General features: G+C 44.3%; 1 protein-coding gene across 8 annotated transcripts in view; it reads left to right on the forward strand.

Moving 5' to 3' along the window:
- CACNA1D (calcium voltage-gated channel subunit alpha1 D) overlaps positions 1 to 26,242 on the forward strand; it is a 252,174-nt gene that overhangs the window by 86,734 nt on the left and 139,198 nt on the right. For all 8 annotated transcript variants that reach the window (XM_075287149.1, XM_075287141.1, XM_075287143.1 and 5 more), the window contains exons 4-5: positions 19,278 to 19,417; positions 22,882 to 23,033. In XM_075287149.1, the coding sequence (XP_075143250.1) occupies positions 19,278 to 19,417; positions 22,882 to 23,033 (292 nt within the window). The remainder of the gene's footprint in view (positions 1 to 19,277; positions 19,418 to 22,881; positions 23,034 to 26,242) is intronic.

Raw genomic sequence — 26,242 nt, forward strand, 5'->3', positions numbered from 1 at the left:
ATTCAAAGAATATATTGGGGTTACGTGCACCCACAATTTTTGCTACTGGTATATAGTGCCATTGTCTGACTGGGAATTCAAAGAATATATTGGGGTTACAAATATCCTCATTTCTTGCTACTGCCATATAGTGCCAGTTTCTGACTGGTAATTCAAAGAATATATTGGGGTTACGTGCACCCACAATTTTTGCTACTGGTATATAGTGCCATTGTCTGACTGGGAATTCAAAGAATATATTGGGGTTACAAATACCCTCATTTCTTGCTACTGCCATATAGTGCCAGTTTCTGACTGGTAATTCAAAGAATATATTGGGGTTACGTGCACCCACAATTTTTGCTACTGGTATATAGTGCCATTGTCTGACTGGGAATTCAAAGAATATATTGGGGTTACAAATACCCTCATTTCTTGCTACTGGTATATAGTGCCATTGTCTGACTGGGAATTCAAAGAATATATTGGGGTTACAAATACCCTCATTTCTTGCTACTGGTATATAGTGCCATTGTCTGACTGGGAATTCAAAGAATATATTGGGGTTACAAATACCCTCATTTCTTGCTACTGCCATATAGTGCCAGTTTCTGACTGGTAATTCAAAGAATATATTAGGGTTACGTGCACCCACAATTTTTGCTACTGGTATATAGTGCCATTGTCTGACTGGGAATTCAAAGAATATATTGGGGTTACAAATACCCTCATTTCTTGCTACTGGTATATAGTGCCATTGTCTGACTGGGAATTCAAAGAATATATTGGGGTTACAAATACCCTCATTTCTTGCTACTGGTATATAGTGCCATTGTCTGACTGGGAATTCAAAGAATATATTGGGGTTACAAATTCCCCTCATTTCTTGCTACTGCCATATAGTGCCAGTTTCTGACTGGTAATTCAAAGAATATATTGGGGTTACGTGCACCCACAATTTTTGCTACTGGTATATAGTGCCAATTTCTAACTGGGAATTCAAAATGCGCAAGGCTCCCGGAAAGGGACGTGGACGAGGCCGTGGGCGAGGTCGGGGGAATGGTTCTGGGGAGCAAGGTAGCAGTGAAGCCACAGGGCGTCCCGTGCCTACTCCTGTGGGGCAGCAAGCATTGCGCCACTCCACAGTGCCAGGGTTGCTTGCCACATTAACTAAACTGCAGGGTACAAACCTTAGTAGGCCCGAGAACCAGGAACAGGTCTTGCAATGGCTGTCAGAGAACGCTTACAGCACATTGTCCAGCAGCCAGTCAGACTCTGCCTCCTCTCCTCCTATTACCCAACAGTCTTGTCCTCCTTCCTCCCAAAATTCCCAAGCTTCACAGAACAATAACCCCAACTGTCCCTGCTCCCCAGAGCTGTTCTCCGCTCCTTTCATTGTCCCTCAACCTGCCTCTCCACGTCACGATTCCACGAACCTAACAGAGGAGCATCTGTGTCCAGATGCTCAAACACTAGAGTCTCCTCCATCTCCGTTCGATTTGGTGGTGGATGACCAGCAACCCACCCTCATCGACGATGATGTGACGCAGTTGCCGTCAGGGCATCCAGTTGACCGGCGCATTGTGCGGGAGGAGGAGATGAGACAGGAGTTGGAAGAGGAAGTGGTGGATGATGAGGACACTGACCCGACCTGGACAGGGGGGATGTCAAGCGGGGAAAGTAGTGTGGATGTTGAGGCAGGTGCAGCACCAAAAAGGGTAGCTAGAGGCAGAGGCAGAGGTCAGCAGCTTAGGCGAAGCCAGGCCACACCCGGAATCTCCCAAGATGTTCCAGTTCGTACCCAGCCCCGAAAAACTCCCACCTTGAGGGCACATTTCTCGAAGGTGTGGAGTTTTTTCAAGGAATGCGCCGAGGACAGATATAGTGTTGTCTGCACAATTTGCCTCTCGAAATTGATTAGGGGCTCTGAGAAGAGCAACCTGTCCACCACTTCAATGCGCCGTCATTTGGAATCCAAGCACTGGAATCAGTGGCAGGCAGCAACGGCAGGACAAAGGCCGCCTGCCGTTCACGCCACTGCCACTGCCTCTGCCACTGCCACTGCTGACTGTGCTGGCGATGCACTCCAGAGGACGAGCCAGGACACCACTTCATCTGCCTCCGCCACTTTGTTGACTTCTCCCTCATCCTCCCCTGTTCCTGTCTTATCTCCTTCTCCTGCACCATCAAAGGCACCATCAGGCGCTTCTTTACAACAACCCACCATCTCTCAGACATTGGAGCGGCGGCAGAAATACACTGCTAACCACCCACACGCGCAAGCCTTGAACGCCAACATCGCTAAACTGCTGGCCCAGGAGATGTTGGCGTTCCGGCTTGTTGAAACTCCCGCCTTCCTGGACCTGATGGCAACTGCGGCACCTCGCTATGCCGTCCCTAGCCGTCACTACTTCTCCCGATGTGCCGTCCCCGCCTTGCACCAGCACGTGTCACTCAACATCAGGCGGGCCCTTAGTTCCGCGCTTTGCACAAAGGTCCACTTGACCACCGACGCGTGGACAAGTGCATGCGGACAGGGACGCTACATTTCACTGACGGCACACTGGGTGAATGTAGTTGAGGCTGGGACTGATTCCCAAACTGGCCCGGTGTACCTCGTCTCCCCGCCTAACATTCCTGGCAGGGACACGAGAAGAACACCCCCCTCCTCCTCCTCCTCTACTGCCTCCTCCTCCGCCACCGCCTCCTCCTCCGCCACCGCCTCCTCCTCCGCTGTTAGATTGACCCCAGCTACGAGTTGGAAACGTTTCAGCACTGGCGTTGGTAGACGTCAGCAGGCTGTGCTGAAGCTGATCAGCTTGGGGGACAGACAGCACACTGCCTCCGAGGTGAGGGATGCCCTCCTCGATGAGACGGCAATATGGTTTGAGCCGCTGCACCTGGGCCCAGGCATGGTCGTTTGTGATAACAGCCGGAACCTGGTAGCAGCTCTGGAGCTTGCCGGACTCCAACATGTTCCATGCCTGGCCCACGTCTTCAACCTAGTGGTGCAACGTTTCCTAAAGAGCTACCCCAATGTTCCAGAGCTACTGGTGAAAGTGCGGCGCATGTGCGCCCACTTTCGCAAGTCGACAGTAGCCACTGCTAGCTTAAAATCTCTCCAGCAACGCCTGCATGTGCCACAACACCGGCTTTTGTGCGACGTCCCCACACGCTGGAACTCAACGTTTCAGATGTTGAATAGAGTGGTTGAGCATCAGAGACCTTTGATGGAATACCAGCTACAAAACCCTAGGGTGCCACAAAGTCAGCTGCCTCAGTTTCACATCCATGAGTGGCCATGGATGAGAGACCTTTGTGACATCCTACGGGTCTTTGAGGAGTCCACAAGGAGGGTGAGCTCTGAGGATGCGATGGTGAGCCTTACAATCCCGCTCTTGTGTGTTCTGAGAGAATCCCTGATTGACATCAGGGATAACTCAGATCACACAGAGGAGTTAGGGATAGCATCCGATCCGTCACAGCTGGAGAGTAGGTCCACACATCTGTCCGCTTCACTGCGTTTAATGGAGGAGGAGGAGGAGGAGGAAGAAGAGTTGTCCGATGATGTGATGGTGATACAGGAGGCTTCCGGGCAACTTCGAATCGTCCCATTGTTGCAGCGCGGATGGGTAGACATGGAGAATGAGGAGGAAATGGAGATTGAACTTTCCGGTGGGGCCAGAGGAGTCATGCCAACTAACACTGTGGCAGACATGGCTGAGTTCATGTTGGGGTGCTTTATAACCGACAAGCGTATTGTCAAAATCATGGAGGACAACCAGTACTGGATCTTTGCTATCCTTGACCCCCGGTATAAAAACAACATCTCGTCTTTTATTCCGGTAGAGGGGAGGGCCAATCGCATCAATGTTTGCCACAGGCAATTGGTGCAGAATATGATGGAGATGTTTCCAGCATGTGACGTTGGCGGCAGGGAGGGCAGTTCCTCCAGTAGGCAACCAAGTTCTCACCGGTCCACACAAACGAGGGGCACACTGTCTAAGGTCTGGGACACCTTGATGGCACCCCCTCGCCAAAATGCCGCCACGGAGGGTCCTAGTGTCACCAGGCGTGAGAAGTATAGGCGCATGTTGCGGGAATACCTTTCCGACCACAGCCCTGTCCTCTCCGACCCCTCTGCGCCCTACACGTATTGGGTGTCAAAGTTGGACCTGTGGCTTGAACTTGCCCTATATGCCTTGGAGGTGCTGTCCTGTCCTGCCGCCAGCGTCCTATCTGAGAGGGTGTTCAGTGCAGCCGGTGGCATCATCACTGACAAGCGCACCCGTCTGTCAGCTGAGAGTGCCGACCGGCTCACTTTGATAAAAATGAACCACCACTGGATAGAGCCTTCATTTTTGTGCCCACCTGTGTAAAGCACCCCAACATGAAACTCCATGTCTGTACTCAACCTCTCCAATTCCTCCGCATCCTCATACTCATCCACCATAAGCGTTGCACAATTCTGCTAATACTAGGCTCCCTCCACCCTGATTTCCCCCAACTCTGCTGGTTAGAGGCTCCCTCCACCCTGATTTCCACCAACTCTGCTGGTTAGAGGCTCCCTCCACCCTGCTTTCCCACAACTCTGCTGGTTAGAGGCTCCCTCCACCCTGCTTTCCCACAACTCTGCTGGTTAGAGGCTCCCTCCACCCTGCTTTCCCACAACTCTGCTGGTTAGAGGCTCCCTCCACCCTGATTTCCACCAACTCTGCTGGTTAGAGGCTCCCTCCACCCTGCTTTCCCACAACTCTGCTGGTTAGAGGCTCCCTCCACCCTGATTTCCACCAACTCTGCTGGTTAGAGGCTCCCTCCACCATGAATTGGTCCAAACTGGGCTGTTTAGAGGCTCCCTCCACCATAAATTGGTCCAAACTGGGGTTTTTAGAGGCTCCCTCCACCATGAATTGGTCCAAACTGGGGTTTTTAGAGGCTCCCTCCACCATGAATTGGTCCAAACTGGGCTGTTTAGAGGCTCCCTCCACCATGAATTGGTCCAAACTGGGGTTTTTAGAGGCTCCCTCCACCATGAATTGGTCCAAACTGGGGTTTTTAGAGGCTCCCTCCACCATGAATTGGTCCAAACTGGGGTTTTTAGAGGCTCCCTCCACCATGAATTGGTCCAAACTGGGCTGTTTAGAGGCTCCCTCCACCATGAATTGGTCCAAACTGGGGTTTTTAGAGGCTCCCTCCACCATGAATTGGTCCAAACTGGGGTTTTTAGAGGCTCCCTCCACCATGAATTGGTCCAAACTGGGCTGTTTAGAGGCTCCCTCCACCATGAATTGGTCCAAACTGGGGTTTTTAGAGGCTCCCTCCACCATGAATTGGTCCAAACTGGGGTTTTTAGAGGCTCCCTCCACCATGAATTTGCCCAAACTGGGCTGTTTAGAGGATCCCTCCACCATGAATTTGCCCAAACTGGGCTGTTTAGAGGCTCCCTCCACCATGAATTGGTCCAAACTGGGGTTTTTAGAGGCTCCCTCCACCATGAATTTGCCCAAACTGGGCTAGTTAGAGGCTCCCTCCACCATGAATTGGTCCAAACTGGGGTTTTTAGAGGCTCCCTCCACCATGAATTGGTCCAAACTGGGGTTTTTAGAGGCTCCCTCCACCATGAATTTGCCCAAACTGGGCTGTTTAGAGGCTCCCTCCACCATGAATTTGCCCAAACTGGGCTGTTTAGAGGCTCCCTCCACCATGAATTGGTCCAAACTGGGGTTTTTAGAGGCTCCCTCCACCATGAATTGGTCCAAACTGGGCTGTTTAGAGGCTCCCTCCACCATGAATTGGTCCAAACTGGGGTTTTTAGAGGCTCCCTCCACCATGAATTGGTCCAAACTGGGCTGTTTAGAGGCTCCCTCCACCATGAATTGGTCCAAACTGGGGTTTTTAGAGGCTCCCTCCACCATGAATTGGTCCAAACTGGGGTTTTTAGAGGCTCCCTCCACCATGAATTTGCCCAAACTGGGCTGTTTAGAGGCTCCCTCCACCATGAATTTGCCTAAACTGGGCTGTTTAGAGGCTCCCTTCACCATGAATTGGTCCAAACTGGGCTGTTTAGAGGCTCCCTCCACCATGAATTGGTCCAAACTGGGGTTTTTAGAGGCTCCCTCCACCATGAATTGGTCCAAACTGGGGTTTTTAGAGGCTCCCTCCACCATGAATTTGCCCAAACTCTGCTGGTTAGAGGCTCAATCCACCCTGATTTTCAAAACAAATGTTGGTGCCAACCTCAACTTACTACAAGGGCCAAATTCACTGCTGGTGACAAGCTCTCCTCACTGCAAGTGCCAAATACACATGTTTCAAGGTGTTTTCCTACTGTCAGAGAGGTGGTATTGAGTGTGTAAAGTGTGTAGTTGTTAGGCTGTGATGTTGGGGTAATAGAGGGTCTTTGGTGTGTTAGATGCCCCCAGACATGCTTCCCCTGCTGTCCCAGTGTCATTCCAGAGGTGTTGGCATCATTTCCTGGGGTGTCATAGTGGACTTGGTGACCCTCCAGACACGGAATTGGGTTTCCCCCTTAACGAGTATCTGTTCCCCATAGACTATAATGGGGTTCGAAACCCGTTCGAACACACGAACATTGAGCGGCTGTTCGAATCGAATTTCGAACCTCGAACATTTTAGTGTTCGCTCATCTCTAGTAATAATAAATACAAATCCTATGAAAATCAACAAATGAAAGTCAGACATTGGTTTTCGCTTCAACAGAATTTTTTTAAAAAAATAAACCTCATGACACAGGCCTGGACAGAAATGATGGTTCCCTTAACTTAATATTTTGTTGCCCAACCTTTTGAGGCAATCACTGCGATTTCTGTAACTGTCAATGAGACTTCTCCCCCTCTCAGCAGGTATTTTGGCCTCCTCATGAGCAAACTGCTCCAGTTGTCTCTGGTTTGAAGGCTGCCTTTTCCAGATGACATGTTTCATCTCCTTCCATAGATGCTCAATAGGATTTAGGTCAGGGCTCATAGAAGGCCACTTCAGAATAGTCCAATGTTTTCCTCGTAGCCATTCTTGGGTGTTTTTAGCTGTGTGTTTTGGATCATTACCCTATTACAAGACCCATTACCTGAGACCAAGCTTTCTGACACTGGGCAGGTCATTTCTCTCTGGAATCCCTTGATAGTCTTGAGATTTCATTGTACCCTGCACAGATTCAAGATACCCTGTGCCAGATGCAGCAAAGCAGCCCCAGAACATAACAGAGCCTCCTCCATGTTTCTCAGTAGGGACAGTGTTCTTTTCCAGATATGCTTCATTTTTCCATGTGTAAACCTAGAGCTGCGAAAAATTTTGATTTTGTCTCATCTGTCCATAGGACATTCTTCTAGAATAGTTTGGAGTTTCAACAGTCTCCAGTAGTTTCAACATGTAGTTTGGCAAATCACTTTTGTCAGATTCAAGTTATTTCTGTGACCGTTGTGGGTTTTTCTTTCATTAAAAGAGGGGGACCATCAATTTTGTCCACGTCTGTATCTCCACAGCAGCTGTGTATATCACTTATATACTATTATATATTTCCCACAACACTGCTTATTGTAGGATTGCCCCCTCATGTAAAGGGTGCAGTATTGTCTATATGTAAGTGTGGGATGGAGCACAGAGGCTGGTGATAGCTGCCCCCACCCTTCATGGGTAGAATATGCAAATATGTTTCCTAGGATGTAAATAAGGAAACATGGCCTCTATTGGAAGTAGCTCCCTTGAACATCATGTCCAACAAGCCTTTAATTGCAATGATGCGGGATTTTGCCTAGTCAGTATCATCCCAACTGTGGATGGCTGTTTCGATCTGATTGGATCTCATCAGCACAGTCTAGGGATATTCTATGCATATTCTACCCACAATCCCCTGCAGTGGAGGAAAAATGACTTTATAAGACTCCACACACCTACATGGTGGTCTCTCCCTAAGGAGTGACAATATCCCCTTAATCCCATCCTTCATGACAGATACACAGCCTTGCATAAAGGGTGCAGTTCCAATAATGACAATATACAGTATTAACAATTGCAGTTTACTTTCACCAATATGTAAGTGTAGCGTGGGGTACAGATTCTGTTGCTAGCAACCCCCACCTTTCTGGATAGAAACACAGCAGGTGTACGCAGGAGGCAGAGAAGCACAATACAGGAGTCTGGGGGCTTCTATAGGAAATAGTGCTGGAAGTGGTATAGTAACCATGTAGTATCAGGCAATGTTACATCAGGTACTTCCTGCAGCATCAGCGATGTGCGGCACTCTCTGTAACCATGTCCACCTACTTGTTGGGGAAGGGTTTGTTAGGATTTTGTGCTCTTACATATTCGCCCATCTATAAAATAAGTCATCAAATGTGTTTGTTTTCATTGTGGCTCCTTGAGGTACATAGAATAACAGTGCTGACTTCAGACCAAAAAAAGTTGGGCGCCTCTTGTGTAGGAAGAACAACAGTCAGTAGACAGGCAATAAGGCCTTTCATTGGTATAAAAGAACTCAGGCAGTTTGGTGGCATTGACTACCAGTCTCCCAAGATTTGCTCAACCTTGTTCTTCCCCCATATATGCACGCCACATTTATGGAATCTGATGCAGGACGGCCCTAGTTCTTTTGTTGTTGTTGGTTTTTTTTTGTTTTTTTTTATGAGGCTGTAAGAATTCTGAAATCCGGATATTCCACCCTTGAGTCCAGGGCGCATGCAAGTAATGATCTGGAAATGATCCCTTCATAAAAGCAGGTATTGATATAAAATGCGTAGATTGGACACGCAGATGGGTTGCTAAGAATCTGATGCATGTAAAACCCTTGTTTAAACATTCACACCTTAAAGGGAATCTGTCACCAGGTGTATGTACTTGAGGGTAGCATAAAGTAGTGACGGAGACTCTTATTATAGCTGCGTGTCTCTTACCGCACTTGAGAATATGGAACGGAAATTCACAGTTTCACACAGGCTGTGTAAGCCACAATACCCCTATAACAGACTGCGGGTTATGGACCCATGTTGCCACCTAACCAGTTTGACTTTGGGCCACCCCCAAGGCTGTAGTCTAAGTAGTCTCTCTTATTTTCAACCTTCAACTTCTGTATACAGATCTGGATTTCGCGGCTGCGAGACTATCGGTTCGATATCTCTTGGAGCCGTCCTGTTATAGGTAGCGGTAGACTGAAAGCCAGAGAGATACCGATGTGAAGCAGCAGGGGTAAGGCAAGAGGTTGGTCAAATACAGGCAGACGTGGGCTGATTAAACCCATTCAGAGTCATAAACGGGCAGAAGATTAGGGCAGACAGCACAGGTTCAGAAGATTGGGAGATTCAGAGGAGACTCGGGGCAACCAAGGTGTGCTCCGTAGTCCAGTCCCAGTCCCTTTTCTCTCCTGTGCCGCCACACAGTACGTCGGGACATCAGGAATAGATAAGTGTGACCTTGTTTTGTGTTTTACACCAACCCAAGATGCCCTTGAATTTGATATAATTCCTGGACAAGACCTTTAATAGATTCTTGTCTTTGTGTTAAAGGGTTAATTGCTTTTTGTCTTTTAGGGTTACTCGCCCCTTATTACGTTACAACCTCACAAAACCTCTGAACAATTAGAAATTTGCAGAGCAAAAACATTATCTGCAATGTCATAGCACATAAAAGTAGAAAACATTGTGTGGAAGAATTGACGGGAGCCAGGAATGTAAACCAAAGCCGGTACACCGCCGCATTTACCTCAAGGAGGAAGAACTTGTCAGCTGAGATTAATCTGATGCAGCCTCTCTGGTTGGGAGATTTGTCCAACCCTTACAACAAATGTGACAGCGTAAATTCCTTTCACTTGGGTTGAGGCACATTTCGATTTATCATTGTGACACAAAGCTAAGTCATATTCCACATTAGCATTAACATATAGGTTGGATAAAGGTATAAATCACACGTATTATTATAGGGAGAGTAGTGTGGTATATTTTACATCTATCGTACACTGGTTAGACTCCATCAGTACAACCACTTGTCTTATTTGTGGGTTAAGAAGTTCTATGAGTCAGCCAAAGACTGGAAATAGACTGCCTGCTAAGGCTCTTATTCCAGGGGTCTTCAAACTTTTTAAACATTGGGCCAGTTCACTGTCCCCCGGACCATTGGAGGGTCGAAATATAGTTTAAAGGGATTCTACCATTAAAATCACATTTTTTCTCGATAACACGTAGGAATAGCCTTAAGAAAGGCTATTCTTCTCCTACCTTTAGATGTCTTTATTAAGGCTATTCCTATGTGTTATTGAGAAAAAATGGAGATGAATGCAACCGTGGGGTGGAGGGGGACACTCAATTTTCAATCTCAGAGGGCGTTCACACTTGTGCTCGGTGTCTGGTGTATGCATTCCATCGGGTTTCCATCTTCAGTCCCAGTGAAACTGGACAGGGGACGGAAACCCGGCAGTCACCTTTATAACCCATTCAATTGAATGGGTTTGTAAAGGTGACCACCAGTGTCCGCCTGTGGCCTGTCCATGGGGGAAACCATTTTTTTTTTTTTTTTTAGCCGGACACAAAGTCAGACATGCAGGACTTTGTGTCCGGCTAAAAAAAAACAACGGTTTCAGTTAGTGGCCAGAATAAAACAACAGATTTTAAGACTTAAAATCACCAAAAAATCTAAAAAAAATTGCATTCAACATATAAACTTGATTTAGATTGTAGGTCATTTTCTGTTGACATATTCACTTTAAAATCCTGGGGAACCTTAAGATCTTGGATAGACACTTGTGGAGGTTGATATCAATGTCATCACCGAAGACAAATTAGTCAGTAAAATATGATTGTGGTAATGTAGATTATTACATGTCCTTGATTAGAGACAGCGCCGGCAGCGACAGTAAACATTTCCTGTATGGAGGGAGACAATCAGTCAGCGACGGGGTGGATGAGCGACCAAGGTGGATGTTTAGGACAAAGCTGTACCGTACATGATCTTATCCTGTGAACGACTGCACAAAGAGCCAAAGCTTATAGATCCCGGTCCCAAATCCAAAAGCTGTAACTGGGTCCATTACTAATGATGTCATACTATACAGAACCGTAGCATCTTTTCCTTCAGTATAGAACAGTCCATTTGAGAATTCGGGATCCCATCCTCACACCAGCAGCACTCATGCAGCCCCACATAAGGTCACCGCCATCACCATGTATCACTATAGGCCTTTGTGACGCTCTACAGGTTAAAGCCACCAGAGTCCTTCATCTCATCGTGACTCCAGATTATAGAGTCCCAGTAGTCTTCATCTATTCATCTATTTTAGCATAGGTCCTGGCAAATTGTAGATGGGCCTATTTGTGTGAGGGCTTTAGGAGAGGCTTTGTGGATGACTCCCATTCATGCCGTTCCTCTGCGGTGTACACCATATTGTGTCACCAGAAACACTTACCCCAGTTTGGTTCTCTACATCTTTACGTAGCTGCATTGAACTCTCTGGTGATGTTCTTCAGTCCTCATCAGAAAATGCTCCTGTTTAGGTGATAACTTCCATGGGTACCCTGGATGTCTATGTCACATGGTTACAGTTCCATCTTTGTATCTCTTTTGCTGCAAACGTTCTGGCTGATAGATAAAGCTTTGCTGATCTTCTTGTGTAAAAAAAATATTTTCTTGTGACGTTTCTCTTCCATGTGGTGGCTTTGCTGACAGCATGAAATGGGAAGCGGTCTTCTTTGTTTCAGACAAATATTGAGACACTAAATGTCTTACTCACCTCTCCTGGGCTCCGGTGCTGCTCCTGGTCCTCTTCTGGCCTGCACAAGATGTCAGGGACCGCAGAGACCTTTAATTGGCAGTTCGTGGCTTTTTGACATAAAGTCGTAAGCGTGATCTACGTTATTTAGGAGCCCGAAAGAAGACAAAGACCAACTTTGGAGCCCAGGAAAGGTGAACAACATTGTTTTTTAAGTTTTATCACCTTACCGGGCCAATTATTATAATCTCGGGTCTGTAGAGTTCCCAGAGTATAATAGTTCCTTTTCAGACAGACATGTTATGTGCAGAGGTTTGTAAATAATGTAATGACTTAAATAACTGATGTGCACAAAGTCATGTCCGTTATCCATATTGAAGATCGGTTGTAAGTATTTTTCGCTTCATTGCCCATCTCATATATATATATCTCTGTGATATATGTATGTGCATGTATATGAAATGTGTGTGTGTGTTTTACTTTTCATTGTAACCCTGCCTGAATGTGTCTGCTGTGAAGTGATCTCTACAGAATAGGAAGTGTCAGCCTAGTGTGATCTCATCTATAATCCCTATATAAGATGTTATTTTCTTGTTTCTAATGTTGTGTGTATAGAGATGTAACATGTGTAACTTCGCAGAGTTTCTGTAACTTGTTCAGCGCATAGATTAGAATTGGCCGTAGTGTTAATTACATTACAACGTGAGACATTCTGTCTATTTTAGTCATTATTCACAATTCAGTGACAAACAGCCTTACTTACAATGGATCTCCTTCAGTTCTTCTTATTAGTAGAAGACAATACAAGCTTGCCTTCCCATATACAGTATTGAGTCATAAATTCATGTATAATAATTTACCTAAATGTATATTGATGCTAAAGGGGTATACCCACCTGTGCCTTTTTGTGGTATATTCCATTGAAGTATATGGAGGATACAGAAGTAGCTGAGTGCTTGTCTATGCATGACACCGTATGATATAGAAATACCTGTGCAGTATTACCAGGCATCCTATTCTTTCTGCTTCTGATTGCTAAACATTGCAAAGCAATATTGCAGCAGCTAGTATAGCGCGATAAACATGCATTAAGGAGCTTGAAAAACGGATGTAGTGCGCCAAATGGTTTGCACTTGTGACATTTATATTTAACAAGCCTTTTTGAAGATTTCTGGCATTTGTCTCTCTGATTCTCAGTCCCATTTTCATCAGCTAGTCTCAGACACTCCGCCCTACTTGTGGATGGTCCAGCCAAGAAGGAAGGGTCTCTGTCTACCAAAGTAGAGTTTACAGGGTATTCAGAAAAGCTGATGGCCCTTTACAGGTATAAAAAGGAGTCTGGAAATTGGCGGAACTGCAGCAGAGATTGAAAAGGCTCATGTAACTATACTATACTTCAGGCACTGTAACTACTTTGTATTTCATATATGTATTGTAAGATTATCACTGTGAACCAGGGGGTCATTTTAATAAAGTAAATGGACAGAGAGATGGTAATGACATCACATGTGTGATCTCACCAGTGACCTTCATCTACAAATAGATACCAGGAAAGTCAATGGGTAAACATCATTTTAAACCTTGACCAATCTGGAGCACATTTTTCAAAAGTGTCAAGCCTGTTATATTTTTTGGTTCTTTCTGGTGCACACTGTTCATAATTATGTCGTAAATGCCGCACACCATACATTTTGGAATAAATGTAGACAGCGAAGCGTTCTTTTGTTGATAAATATACCCCAATATGTCAGGGCATTTAAAGGGATTCTACCATTAAAAAACTTTTTTTTTTCTAGGTAACACATCAGAATAGCCTTTAGAAAGGCTATTCGTCTCCTACCTTTGGAAGTGATCTCCGCCGCGCCGTTCGTTCGAAATACCAGTTTGTACCGGTATGCTAATTAGTTCTCTCGCAGCGATGGGGGCGTCCCCCAGCGCAGGAGATGTGATGGGGGCGTCCCTATTGCTGCTCGAAAACCGACTCCAGCGCCGCCTCTGTCTTCTTCTGCATCCTCCCCTTCCTTCTTCGGCTGGACGTCGGACGCCTGCGCAGTACGCTCTGTTCGGCGAACTTGAATTCCTTTAAAATTACGGAGAAAAACGCAGCGTTTTACAGTCATTCTAGGAAATCCCATCCCCACTTTGCGGGAAAATACATGGCGCAGACGAGCGGTGATTTCCAAAACAGTCGTGGTTTTAGGAATCGGAGCATGTCAGTTATATCTATGGAAACGTTGGCGATTTCCCTATAGATATGATTGAAGCAGAAAGTCCGCAGAGGAAACCTCTGCAAACTTTCTATGTAGGACGCCATGTGGAGCCTTAGTCTTAAATAGGAGATGTATTAAAAAATTATTAAAAAAAAAAAGATCCTGACTAGAGATGAGCGAGTACTGTTCGGATCAGCCGATCCGAACAGCACGCTCCATAGAAATGAATGGATGCACCTGGTACTTCCGCTTTGATAGCGGCCGGCCGCTTAACCTGCCGCGTGCCGGCTACGTCCATTCATTTCTATGCGAGCGTGCTGTTCGGATCGGCTGATCCGAACAGTACTCGCTCATCTCTTCCTGACATCTTGCAATTTTCACTCTAGTCACTGATCCTAATAATAGGTTGATACTTCCTGTTTTGTAGAGATCACTTATCAATTATCTCATTATCTTCACAGACAGTATTACAATGAAAGTTAACACCTATATATAGATAACAAAAGGAGATATAACAGCTTTCTTCCAACCCCCCAACCCCCCCGCCCCCCCTGCAGAATGACCTCCACATGAGTTACAGAGAATGCCTTAAAAGTCTATGATCTATGTGGCTGCAGTAAAGCATGTCGCTAAACGCTGTTTAGAGCATTCATACATTGAAACCTCTTCAAGACATCACCTATTTTAAGGATCACCTTCTTACCCAGACCGCATTTCTGTGATGGATATTTAGTTTTTCATTCTAGCCATTGTCTTCTTGAAGGCCTTTTTTTTTTTTTTTCCTGCAATTTTGGGTGGTCAAATCAGAGATGTTTAATTTATATATAAAAATAATATCCCTTTATATGTGTATGCCCACATGATCAGATATGGGCCCCCTACCATCAGCATAGCTCTTCAAAATTTAAGCTACAGTAAACCCCTTTAACTCACCCCCACTCCTACTCGGAGCATCTCCATTGGCTCCTATTGTGTCTGATTATAGGCTATGTGAATGGCAATGCTTACAGGCAGGGTTAGGTCTAGTCGATTCCACGTATTGCTGGTTGTTTCAGGACCTGGATGTGCGAGGGTTAAACATACCAAGCACAGCACATTTTGGCCTTCCATTATTAAGCAGTGCACCAGACACGCGGAGTATTCCCCACATGAATGACTATAGCATTTATAATTCACAATGTCCATGTCTGTAGTAGATTTTCCGTGCAATCGTCCTCTGTTCTTCTCCTATTAATAATGAAAGCGTTTTCTATGTCACTTCCAATTTGCTCACTTTGAGGTTTTCTGTCCTTTTCCTGTGCTGTTAATTCTTTACGTTTTCTTCTGCCTGGTTCTCCAGCCCGCGGCTTCTCCACTGCGCTCTAGATGTTTGATTTTTTTTTTTTGCATTTATTTTAGTTTGCAGTCCTGCAGAATAACTGAAGAAATAACCAAGCGCAAATTGAAGACGGCGTAATGATTCTACACAATTCATACTGATGTGCAGAATATTTCACGTTTTACATAATAAGTTACGCTTCCTTAATTCATTTCCATGGCTAGGTTCACCCTCAGTGAACCATGAATGAATATATATATTGCTTGAAGGGGTATCCCCATCTCAAGGATCATAGCTTAAAGAGGACCATTCATGTCCTTTGACATTGGCAGTATTATATACCGCTAGTAAACTGACAGTGCACTAAAGTCAGCACACTGATCTCTTTGCCGCTATGTGCCCTGGTGCCATTAGTTCTGGCACCAATATCCCTGCACTGTCAGAAGGGCGGGTCTTATTGCTAACGCTAGGTTCACACCTGCGTTCTTCTTTCCGTTCTGTGCTTTCCGTCTTCTGCATGCCAGAAGACGGAAAGCACAGACCGGGTGCGGCGGTGAGCGTTTTATGCTCTCCGCCGCGAAACCGGATTTTTTTATCCGGACACAGAGTACTGCATGTCCGACTCTGTGTCCGGATTATAAAACCCGGTTTCGCGGCGGAGAGCACAAAATGCTCACTGCCGCTCACGGCCGGACATCTCTCTCACCCATTCAAATGAATGGGTGAGAGAGACTCCTGCAGGTTTCCGTATCCTGCCTCTGTTTTAGGCAGGAAACGGAAACCTGAACTATGGAGAGGGCGACGCAGATGTGAACGAGCCCTTAGTGTTATCGATGAGCTGTGTGGAGTGCCCCCCCCATGAGGGTGCATTCCTCCTGAGCTGTAAGACCCTTCTGACAGTGGAGGGATATTGCTGCTGAAACTAACGGCACCAATATCTGTAACACCAGGGTGCATATTGGCAAAGCTGACCCATTACAGATTGGAGCCCAGGCACTTCAAATTACGCGTCTGGACTCAGTCTCGGCTCCAAGCCTTCTATATTTTCCTCTTTCCCTCTCTCTGCATATTGCTTTTAGTTATGAGCCCTGATAAGGTCTAGATAAGTTTCTTTGTGCAGAGCTTCTGTTATCTGTGTATGTAATTCCAGAGATAACTGTGAAGTTTACAGCAAGCAGGATCTCCTGGCAAGAATGAGCTAAAATCCAGGAAGTGGAGCGGAGAGGAGACAAGGGGGCAGATGAAATCCTGAGATGAGAAAACCCCTTTAATATAATCTGATTTAGACCATGAAACCTACATCAGCCATATGAGCGGAGACCGGACTACCCGGAGGAAAGCCCTACAGGCATGGGGACAACCAACAAACTCATCAATATTAGAAAGTGGATAAAAACACTTTAAAATTTGCCCAATTGAATGGGGCCCATCAGGGAGACGATCCTGTGGCAATGCAAAACTGCAAACCTCCGTGGCAAAAATGCATGTCAGATTTCGGAGGATCTTGTCAAAAAGAGCAGAGTAATAACGGCTTTAAAATCTTTGTATTTGACTTGGCCTGGACTGTTAACCAGCATACGAGGAGTTAATTCCATGTCCACGGTCGGTTCCCGTAGTGAAGACAAGTATAGTTTCCCCACACATTATTCCGGCATCATGCGCTGACCTACTTCCAACTTTCATGTTACATTTTCTATCACTCACAAGTTTCGGGAGAAAAGCCTAATCCAGATTAGTTTGTCAGGTTTGAAGTCGTGTCTGCTCATTCTCCAGCGTATTAGCTGGAATTCATGGCGTCTAAATGCCATGTGCTGCACAAATGTGCGAGAGGAGTCTTCCTGCATTACATGACGTACAGGTGCAAAAATGGCAGCACATCTAGACATGGGATAAATCATCAATGATCTGTGACCCCTGGGATCTATAAACTGCAATCGGCGCCCTGTAGCTTCTGCATGGCCCTGAACATGGCTATTAAAGTGACAGATAGGAGGCCACCAGTGGGACAGAATGATTACCAATTCCATCCTATGGATGCTGTAATTGACCTCAATCAACCTAGGCAGTGGTACGTAGCTTATATCGTTCCATGACATACTGTAGATGAAGTGTCAGACATCCGGGTCACATTTTTGGGTGATCATCCCCTTGGTCGTTTTTTTTTTGTGTTTTTTTTTTTAATGGTCTGTAGTTGAATCTGTCATGGTGTCTGTCCTACCACCTCCCCTAAGCCTATTCAACTGCTAACACCATATTGCAGTGATAAATAGCATATATTTATAGACAAAATAGCAAAAAGAAAAAGCACAATACCACAAAAAAAAAAGGGACGGGCCTTCAACTCTGCGAGAACTGCTGTGCACTAGTAGGATGGGTGAAGTCATAGCTATGGGAGGATCAATTGTCACGGCTCAGACAGGTAATGGTAGGGGTTTGAGTGGCAAGAGCAGTGCTCCAAGGGCTGAAGACCCGTCCCACTGCTCCAGTTGCTTTATTTATTTAAGACCTAAAAGTTATTTTCCTCCAAATCTACAAAAGTGACATATAGTGCTGTTTATCACCGTGGTCATTATACTGTATTAACCTATCTAACTTTCTTTTTATTATAAGACAGGCTGTAAATTTCTCTTTAGCAACTCTTTAACTGAGCTGTTACTAAGGAAAGTCTATACACATTTGTATTGTACAACTGTAGAGCTGAAGCATTCACCAAAGGGAAGGGGGTCACTTCAAATGGCTTTATCTCTGGTTTTATACCACCTAGAATAACCGTTCTGGGATCATAAGAAAGCTGAGATTCTAGCTATAAAAGAATGACAGATATCACTAGTTAAAAGTGATGCTGCATATAAAATCTCATTCTGACTGTGTTTTTTTTACTAGTGATATCTCTAATTTTGTTACAGTTAGCACTATAATGGCTATAGAGTCTGTCTGTCTTTCTGAAAGTCCAATAAGTCCATGCATTATGCAGGTATCTCATTGATTATAAAAAGCATCATAGTTCCCCACGTAAATTACGTGTGGCTTATTTTGGCACTGGAAAAAACGCTTCCTAATTAGGAAGCTTTTTGGACCTTGCCGCGCTTTTTGGATCTTTTTTTGGAGGTTTTTTTTTTGTAAAAAACACTTTAAAAAACGCCAGGCTGCTTTCCCCTCCTGCAAAGTGAATGGGCCAAAAAAAAAAAAAAGGCGTCACATTGTTTTCCGTGCGTTTTTTTCCAAAAAAAACCCAAACTTGCATTTTTCGGATCCCATTCACTTCTATTGCCTGAAGAAAGGTCATGTCGCTTTTTTTTTCTGCTAGCAGAAAGAAAAAAGCTAGCATTCTGCATAGACCACTATTGTAAAGGGGTGGATTTTGAAGCGAAATCCGCTGTCAAAATCAGCCTCTTTGCCCCCATGTGAACTAGCCCTAAAGGGTTTTTTGGGACTTGCATATTGTTGACCTTCGGACGTGTCATATGTGATTGGTGGGGGTTCCACATATGGCACCCCAATGGATTAGCCTGTTGAAGAGGCCACAGTGCTCACTCTTCATTGAATACCGAGCACGTTGCCATACATTCTATAGGGGCTGTGCTTGGTATTGCAGCTCTGCACAGTTCATTTGAATGGGACTGAGCTTCTGCTGTACCATGTGACTAATCTAAAGATTTAAGACCTTTTCAGAAAACTGACTGGTGGGGGTGCTGGTTGTCGGACCCTACTGATCACATCTTGATGGCCTACCCTATGATGGATAGGTTATCATTATGTTTGTGGCAGAGAACTCCTTTAATGCTTCATTGCCAGTGTTTTGGTGCCAGATTCAAATATAATGGAAGCGCTCGATGTGTATTACGACGATGGATATGAACGACACCTCTTTGGTAGTTTGTTACTTTGCTGGATTTACGCACTGCTCGAATATGCCTGGATTATTTTCCCGACCAAGCCTTCCAACACATACAGGAATCTAACCGAATTTCTGTTTTTTACATTAGGTTTGTTAAATTTGTTTTATGTGCCATTGTTGGTATCATTGCGTTCTGTTACTGAATTGTCCATTTTCTTCCAGGAAAAAGTAGAGTATGCCTTCCTCATCATTTTTACAATTGAAACCTTTTTGAAGATCATGGCATACGGACTGGTAATGCATCCCAACGCTTATGTAAGGAATGGGTGGAATTTACTGGATTTTGTCATTGTCATTGTAGGGTAAGTATATATTTTAATATTATTATTAATCTTTAATGTTATTAATCTTATATGAGATTAAAATTTACACATAGTGTACGTAAATTTCTCCAGCATGAAGGTAACGCTCATAGGAAATAAGGGTTGTCCAGGCAAGAAATATTGGGAAAAGTTAATCATTCCTTTACGCCAGTTTTCTGACATAGAGGGATGGTATTGAGGCGCATGTTTGGCATGAGGCCCTTTCTTGTGCCCAGTGTCAACCACAAGCCCCCATCTATATCTCACCTGCCACTTTGTGAAATGAGGACTCAGGGCAGGCCAAGGACTGACAGATTTATTACATTTCATATCATATCGATTCCCACCTTGCATAGATTTCCATTATGGTATAGGAATGTACAACAGATTTATGAATGGTGTACAAAAATATCAAATCTGCCCCTGTTCTAACGCTGCCTGGTCCACCACTGGTGTCTGTACCACAGGCTACAGCAATGACGTAGGGACAGTATCACATGACTGATGTACAGTATATATTCAGGCGCGGTCAGAGCCGCCTCTACTCAATCTTCTGCAGGCCTATGGAGGCTTCTGTGCACGCCACCATGCAGACGATCATGTGCTGCCGACCGGCCATGAATTAAAGGCACAGGTGGCACACGGGACACACATACAGATGCACGAGCCATTCTTCTGTGGCTCCTTTCATTAAATGAATAGGAGCCACGGAAGCAAGAGCTGCAGACTCAGACAGGAATTGGACCTGTTCTATATTTCGTGGCCTGGACTGTCGGCCTGCACACGTGACCGTGTAATTGACAGTCATGTGTACGGGCCCATAGAAATGAATGGGTCAGTGTGCTATCTGTGAAATACACAGATAGCATACTGAACATGCCCACGGTCATCTGCAACCGGCCTTTTTTTGGATCATAATCTTGTTTTATGGACATTATTGTAAAGTGCTTTACCTCATGCTGGAGCAGCTGGACCCTGATCGTAGCCAAACAATGTCCCGGCAAGTTCCCTTTAACAAAAACATTTCTAATGTGACCCCTCGATCTATGACTGATTGAATAGGTTATGGCTGGCTACAGTATCTGTCTGAAGATCAACATCCAGCCTGATATAGCTGTCAGCTGTCATCTTATAATAGCATTTTCCAAAATGTCTGCTTATAAAACTCCTACAGCACTAACCTGAGGGATCACATCACTTCAAGTCGCTCGTAATCTTCTTTCCTGCCTCAAAAGCAAATAGTCATTTTTTTGGAACTGAAAACGCTTGTAGGGTTAACAGGAGTTTCCAGACTTTTCCTTAAGATAGGATCCCAAGTGAAGACCAGAAAGGATTTAACACCCGTCACCCCACAGAACAACTCTTTGAAGTGGTTTCTGCACTTCCTGAGGACTTCTTCTGCTTCACAGAATGTAATGAGATGTCCATCAGTCTCATGACCTGATCACACATCTGTCCCTTTAAGAGAAGGCTCTGACCTGCAGTGCCAAGTGTAGTTACTATACAAATGTACAGCGCTATGCTATGATGTCTCTGAATAGGCTCCATCACTCGCCCTAATACTGCTGTCTCTTCAAAATGGCTGATGTCAGGTGTCCGACCCCACCAATCTTCAGTGGATGACTATTAATAATCCTGGAAAACCCCTTTAAATTTTAAAGGCTCAGTGGCCAGATGTCAGGATCAAAAGGGGGCATAGTTACATACGGTAAAAACATATGTCTGTTGCCAACAACCCTGACTGATCATTTCTTGTGTAAGAATTGGTTTATTATACACCGAATGGCCACTTTATTAGGGACACCTGCCCTATTTCTTGTGTGAACTTTAAACATGTAATTCCTGACGTGCAGCATTTACAGCAGCAATTACATTTTCCATGCATATGTCTCATTGGCGGTTCACATTAGAATGGGAAAATCTAGCAGTATGAGTGACTTTCAATGAGTCCTGCTCACTGGTGTTAGGGTAAAATCACACAGGGTTTTTTGGTCCTCTGCCTCAGGTTCTGGACCAAAATATGGGTAGCTGCGACTGGATGCCGGTACACTGCAGCGGCATCCAGTTGCGCACTCTGCTCTGGATTAGGCCCAAATGAATGGGCCTAGTCGGGAGGGAGTGTCCTCAGGTGGATGTCGCGAGATGAATCTGCCTGAAAGAATCAGCAGGTCGCTTCTTTTTTCCGGGATCCGGAAGAAACGGCTCCCAGAAAAAAGAACTCACCAACTCCCATTGATTTCAATGGGAGCCGTCTTTTTAGTCAGGATTTTGAGGCGGATACGGCCTCAAAATCCTGACCAAAAAATCCCTTTTGAACTTACCCTCAGACTGGTTGGGCCAGTACTTCATAAACTGCAAACCTTTTGGGGTTCTCTCATGCTGCGGTCTGTAGAGTATACTGAGAAAGGAATCAATGAGGATAGTACCGAGCAACCGTCTTCTGTCAACTCCAAAAGTTCATTAACGGAGAGGTAAAGAGCAGCAGGATATCCCAGCACCCACACGGGGTGAAAATAGACCAAAGTCTGTGTGAATATAATAAATTGCGTGTGTTACCCCACCGGTACGGAGTCAGCGCAGTTTCCTTCCCGTCCTCTGGTATACTGAGAAAGGAAAACATGATGGAAGAAAGTGGTCATGGAGGATGTCAGAATTGCACAACCAATTATCCCCTAGCATGGATTGACTAGAACAGCAGACACCATTGCTAAGAGAAACAGAAAGCTAAGGTGCCAGTAGGCAAAATAGCATCAACCCATCCGCAACGTTGTGATAGAGAACCCTGGCAAAATCGCTAACACTAAATCCAGTATTGCTCAGGCTCTGAACACAGGGCCGAGCGCTCATGGGTGTACTGGTTAGGTCGTATAGGCTGGACAAGGCGCAAATATAGAAAAGAACACCTGCAGCAGAGAGTCAGAAACTGCATAGTGTGAACTAGAAGCAATCCGATGGCTACGTTTGTTAGGAGAAAGAGCTTAGCAATGGGTGCAGATCCTTAAACAAGGCTGCCCAACAGATCAAGGAAGCACTGACATGGAGGTATTGGAAGCTCAATTTGATACCATCTTCTCTCCAAACTCCGTCCTGTGGAGCCCACAGTAGAGCCTTGACTTTCCCCTATGGGTGTCATGTAATGGGTTCTACGTCTGGATCAGCCATGGAATCCACAGTAGTATTGAGGGGTCTGAGAAAGGAAGAGCCCATCTCTGCCTCCCATTGAAAATAGAAGGCAGATTCCAGCCAGAATTTGGACATGTGAATGGCCCATGGTGTCTATCATACACTACTGTCATACACATATCATTATGATAAACACCATGATACTACCCTTTAATCATTGACTTATTCTTTGTATTATATATTGCGTCTTATGTATTTCTGTACACAATATGGTATTATGTCTCATTATAATATTATATTATTACTTATTTATGGTGATTATGTGTTTCTTGTTCCTTTAGATTGTTTAGTGTAGCTTTGGAACAACTTAATTTTGGTACCAAAGAAGTTGAGGGAGGAGCCCAGGCGACTGGGAAATCTGGTGGTTTCGATGTGAAAGCTCTAAGAGCCTTTCGTGTGTTACGTCCCCTCCGATTAGTGTCTGGTGTGCCCAGTAAGTACATACAAATGTTTATTAGTAACGTATAGCTTATAGTTTTTTTTATATCCTAACTTTTTTTTCTGGTAATATAGAATTATTATTATTATTATTATTATTGCCCAGGTGCCTCTGTAGAAAGATTTTTAGTAGATCTATTGTCAGTAATGTCCATGTGACAAGGTTATATGACTGCTATATGGGGCTGTGCACTGTATATTGTACAGGTAGAAGGGAGGTTGTACATGTTCTTTGTTTACGTATGGCCTGTCAATACATTTGTATTAACCTATGACCTACACTAAAAATGATTTCATTTTGAACAACCCCTTTAAGCTTCCCTGTCTTTTTTTTAGCTTTATTTTTGTAAGTAAGATACTGCATTTTTTGCCAAACCACATTGACTCCTGTAGGGAGAATATTTGCACAGACAAAAAGCTTTGTGTATTGACTGACATTGACCATATAATAAATCCTGAGTCACACTCCACATTGTCTGTATTTTTCTGGAACATTCCCACCTCCGTCTTTGTTTTCTGTGTGGTAAGTTCACCCTGTGACCGATTGTCTCTCCTCTAGTTCTGCTATAGAAATCTGTTAATGTGCATTTACTTATCAAGGTCTCCAGACAAATACATAACAATGATTTTCATCTACCTCAATCATTTTTTCTGTCTATAATGTTCCCAAAGAAATTATACCCTAAAGTATATTAGTCATTTAAGTAAATAGTAAAAGAACGTCTGTCATGTGTCTTGTTCTTTCTGCTTTTTTTCACTTATCAGGTTTCTTTCCTCTATTTCTCCATTTATAATGCTCCTTTTCACCTTTTTCCACCCATCAGGCCCCTTCCCCCATTTCTCCACTTACCACTATCCTAGGTTTCTTTTCCCACTTACCAGGTTCCCTTCCTTCTTCTTCCACCTCTCAGGCTCCTTTCCTCTTTTTTCCAGTGATCAGGTTCTTTTAATCTTTTCTCCATTTATCAGGTTCCTATCGACCTTACTACATCTACCCGGCTCCTTTACTCCTTTCTCCACTTATCAGGCTCCTTTTCTCCATTTCTAAGGCTCCATTTCTCCTTTCTCCACTTACCAGGTTACTTTTCTCCCTTCTTTACTTATTAGGCTCTATTCCTTCATTTTCTACCTAATAGGTTCCTTTCTCCACTTATCAGATTTCTTTCTTCTTTTCTCTATTTCTAAGGCTCCTTTTCACCTTTATGCACTTATCAGGTTCATTTCCTCTCTTCTCCACTTATCAGGCTCCTTTTACTTTTTTCTCCATTTATTAAGTTCATGTGCTTCTGTATTTACCTATTAGGTTGTTTTCCTTCTTTTTTTCACCTATCGAGTTACTTTCTTCCTTTTACCACTTATCAGGCTCCTTTACTTTTTTTTTTTTTAGGTTCCTTTCCTCCTTTTTTCACCAGTCAGGTTCCGTTCCTATTTTTTTCACCTATTAGGTTCCTTTCTTCATTTATAAGGTTCCTTTACTCCTGGTTACACTTATCAGGTTCCTTTCTTCCTTTCTTCACCTGTCAGGTTCCTCTCCTTCTTTCTTCACCTATCAGGTTTCTTTCTTCCTTTCTTCACCTATCAGTTTCCTTTCCTCCTTTCTTCACCTCTCAGGTTCCTTTCTTCCTTTCTTCACCTATCAGGCTCCTTTCCTCCTTTCTTCACCTATCAGGCTCCTTTCCTCCTTTCTTCGCCTATCAGGTTCCTTTCCTCCTTTCTTCACCTCTCAGGTTCCTTTCTTCCTTTCTTCACCTATCAGGCTCCTTTCCTCCTTTCTTCACCTATCAGGTTCCTTTCTTCCTTTCTTCACCTCTCAGGTTTTTTTCTTCCTTTCTTCACCTATCAGGTTCCTCTCCTCCTTTCTTCACCTATCAGGTTTCTTTCTTCCTTTCTTCACCTATCAGTTTCCTTTTCTCCTTTCTTCACCTCTCAGGTTCCTTTCTTCCTTTCTTCACCTATCAGGCTCCTTTCCTCCTTTCTTCACCTATCAGGTTCCTTTCTTCCTTTCTTCACCTCTCAGGTTTTTTTCTTCCTTTCTTCACCTATCAGGTTCCTCTCCTCCTTTCTTCACCTATCAGGTTTCTTTCTTCCTTTCTTCACCTATCAGTTTCCTTTTCTCCTTTCTTCACCTCTCAGGTTCCTTTCTTCACCTATCAGGCTCCTTTCTTCACCTCTCAGGCTCCTTTCTTCCTTTCTTCACCTATCAGGTTTCTTTCTTCCTTTCTTCACCTATCAGGTTTCTTTCTTCCTTTCTTTACCTATCAGGTTCCTTTCTTCCTTTCTTTGCCTATCAGGTTTCCTTCTTCCTTTCTTCACCTCTCAGGTTTCTTTCTTCCTTTCTTCACCTCTCAGGTTTCTTTCTTCCTTTCTTCACCTCTCAGGTTCCTCTCCTCCTTTCTTCACCTATCAGGTTCCTTTCTTCCTTTCTTCACCTCTCAGGTTTCTTTCTTCCTTTCTTCACCTCTCAGGTTTCTTTCTTCCTTTCTTTACCTATCAGGTTCCTTTTCTCCTTTCTTCACCTCTCAGGTTTCTTTCTTCCTTTCTTCACTTCTCAGGTTTCTTTCTTCCTTTCTTTACCTATCAGGTTCCTTTTCTCCTTTCTTCACCTCTCAGGTTTCTTTCTTCCTTTCTTCACCTCTCAGGTTTCTTTCTTCCTTTCTTCACCTATCAGGCTCCTTTCTTCACCTGTCAGGTTCCTTTCCTCCTTGCTCTAGTTATCAGGTTCTTTTTCTTGTTTTCTCTGTGTAGCCCATACAAATCTTTGGAAAGAAAATGTTAATAAGAAGGAAGAGCTGAGTCAGAAGGACGCACAGACACCTAAGCATGAACAAGCTGCTGTAGCTAACAATAAAGCTAGGGCTACATGGTGACTTGGTCATGTGACATTAAGTCAGATACACATTACACAACCACAATATGTTTGTGATATATCTGTAATTTGCTACTGTGCTATTATTTTAAAAGTAAGATTTGGCTGTTAAATGTCACATGGTAGTCACACATGAAGTTCATTGACGTCTATGCTGGCAAAGCTGCATGCAAATTGTGACCTGTGACCAAATAGTCAGCAGGTCTGTATTTTTCAGCAACTGTTGTGTTGCAGTCATATTATGTTACATTATGTCAACCACATTGACGATCAATAGATGCAATATGACAATGTCATCTTCATGTTGCATGACCAAATTTCCTTATAGATCGTAAGCT

This window comes from Leptodactylus fuscus, chromosome 9 (assembly GCF_031893055.1).
Source record: "Leptodactylus fuscus isolate aLepFus1 chromosome 9, aLepFus1.hap2, whole genome shotgun sequence".
In the NCBI taxonomy this organism is placed as follows: Eukaryota; Metazoa; Chordata; class Amphibia; order Anura; family Leptodactylidae; genus Leptodactylus; species Leptodactylus fuscus.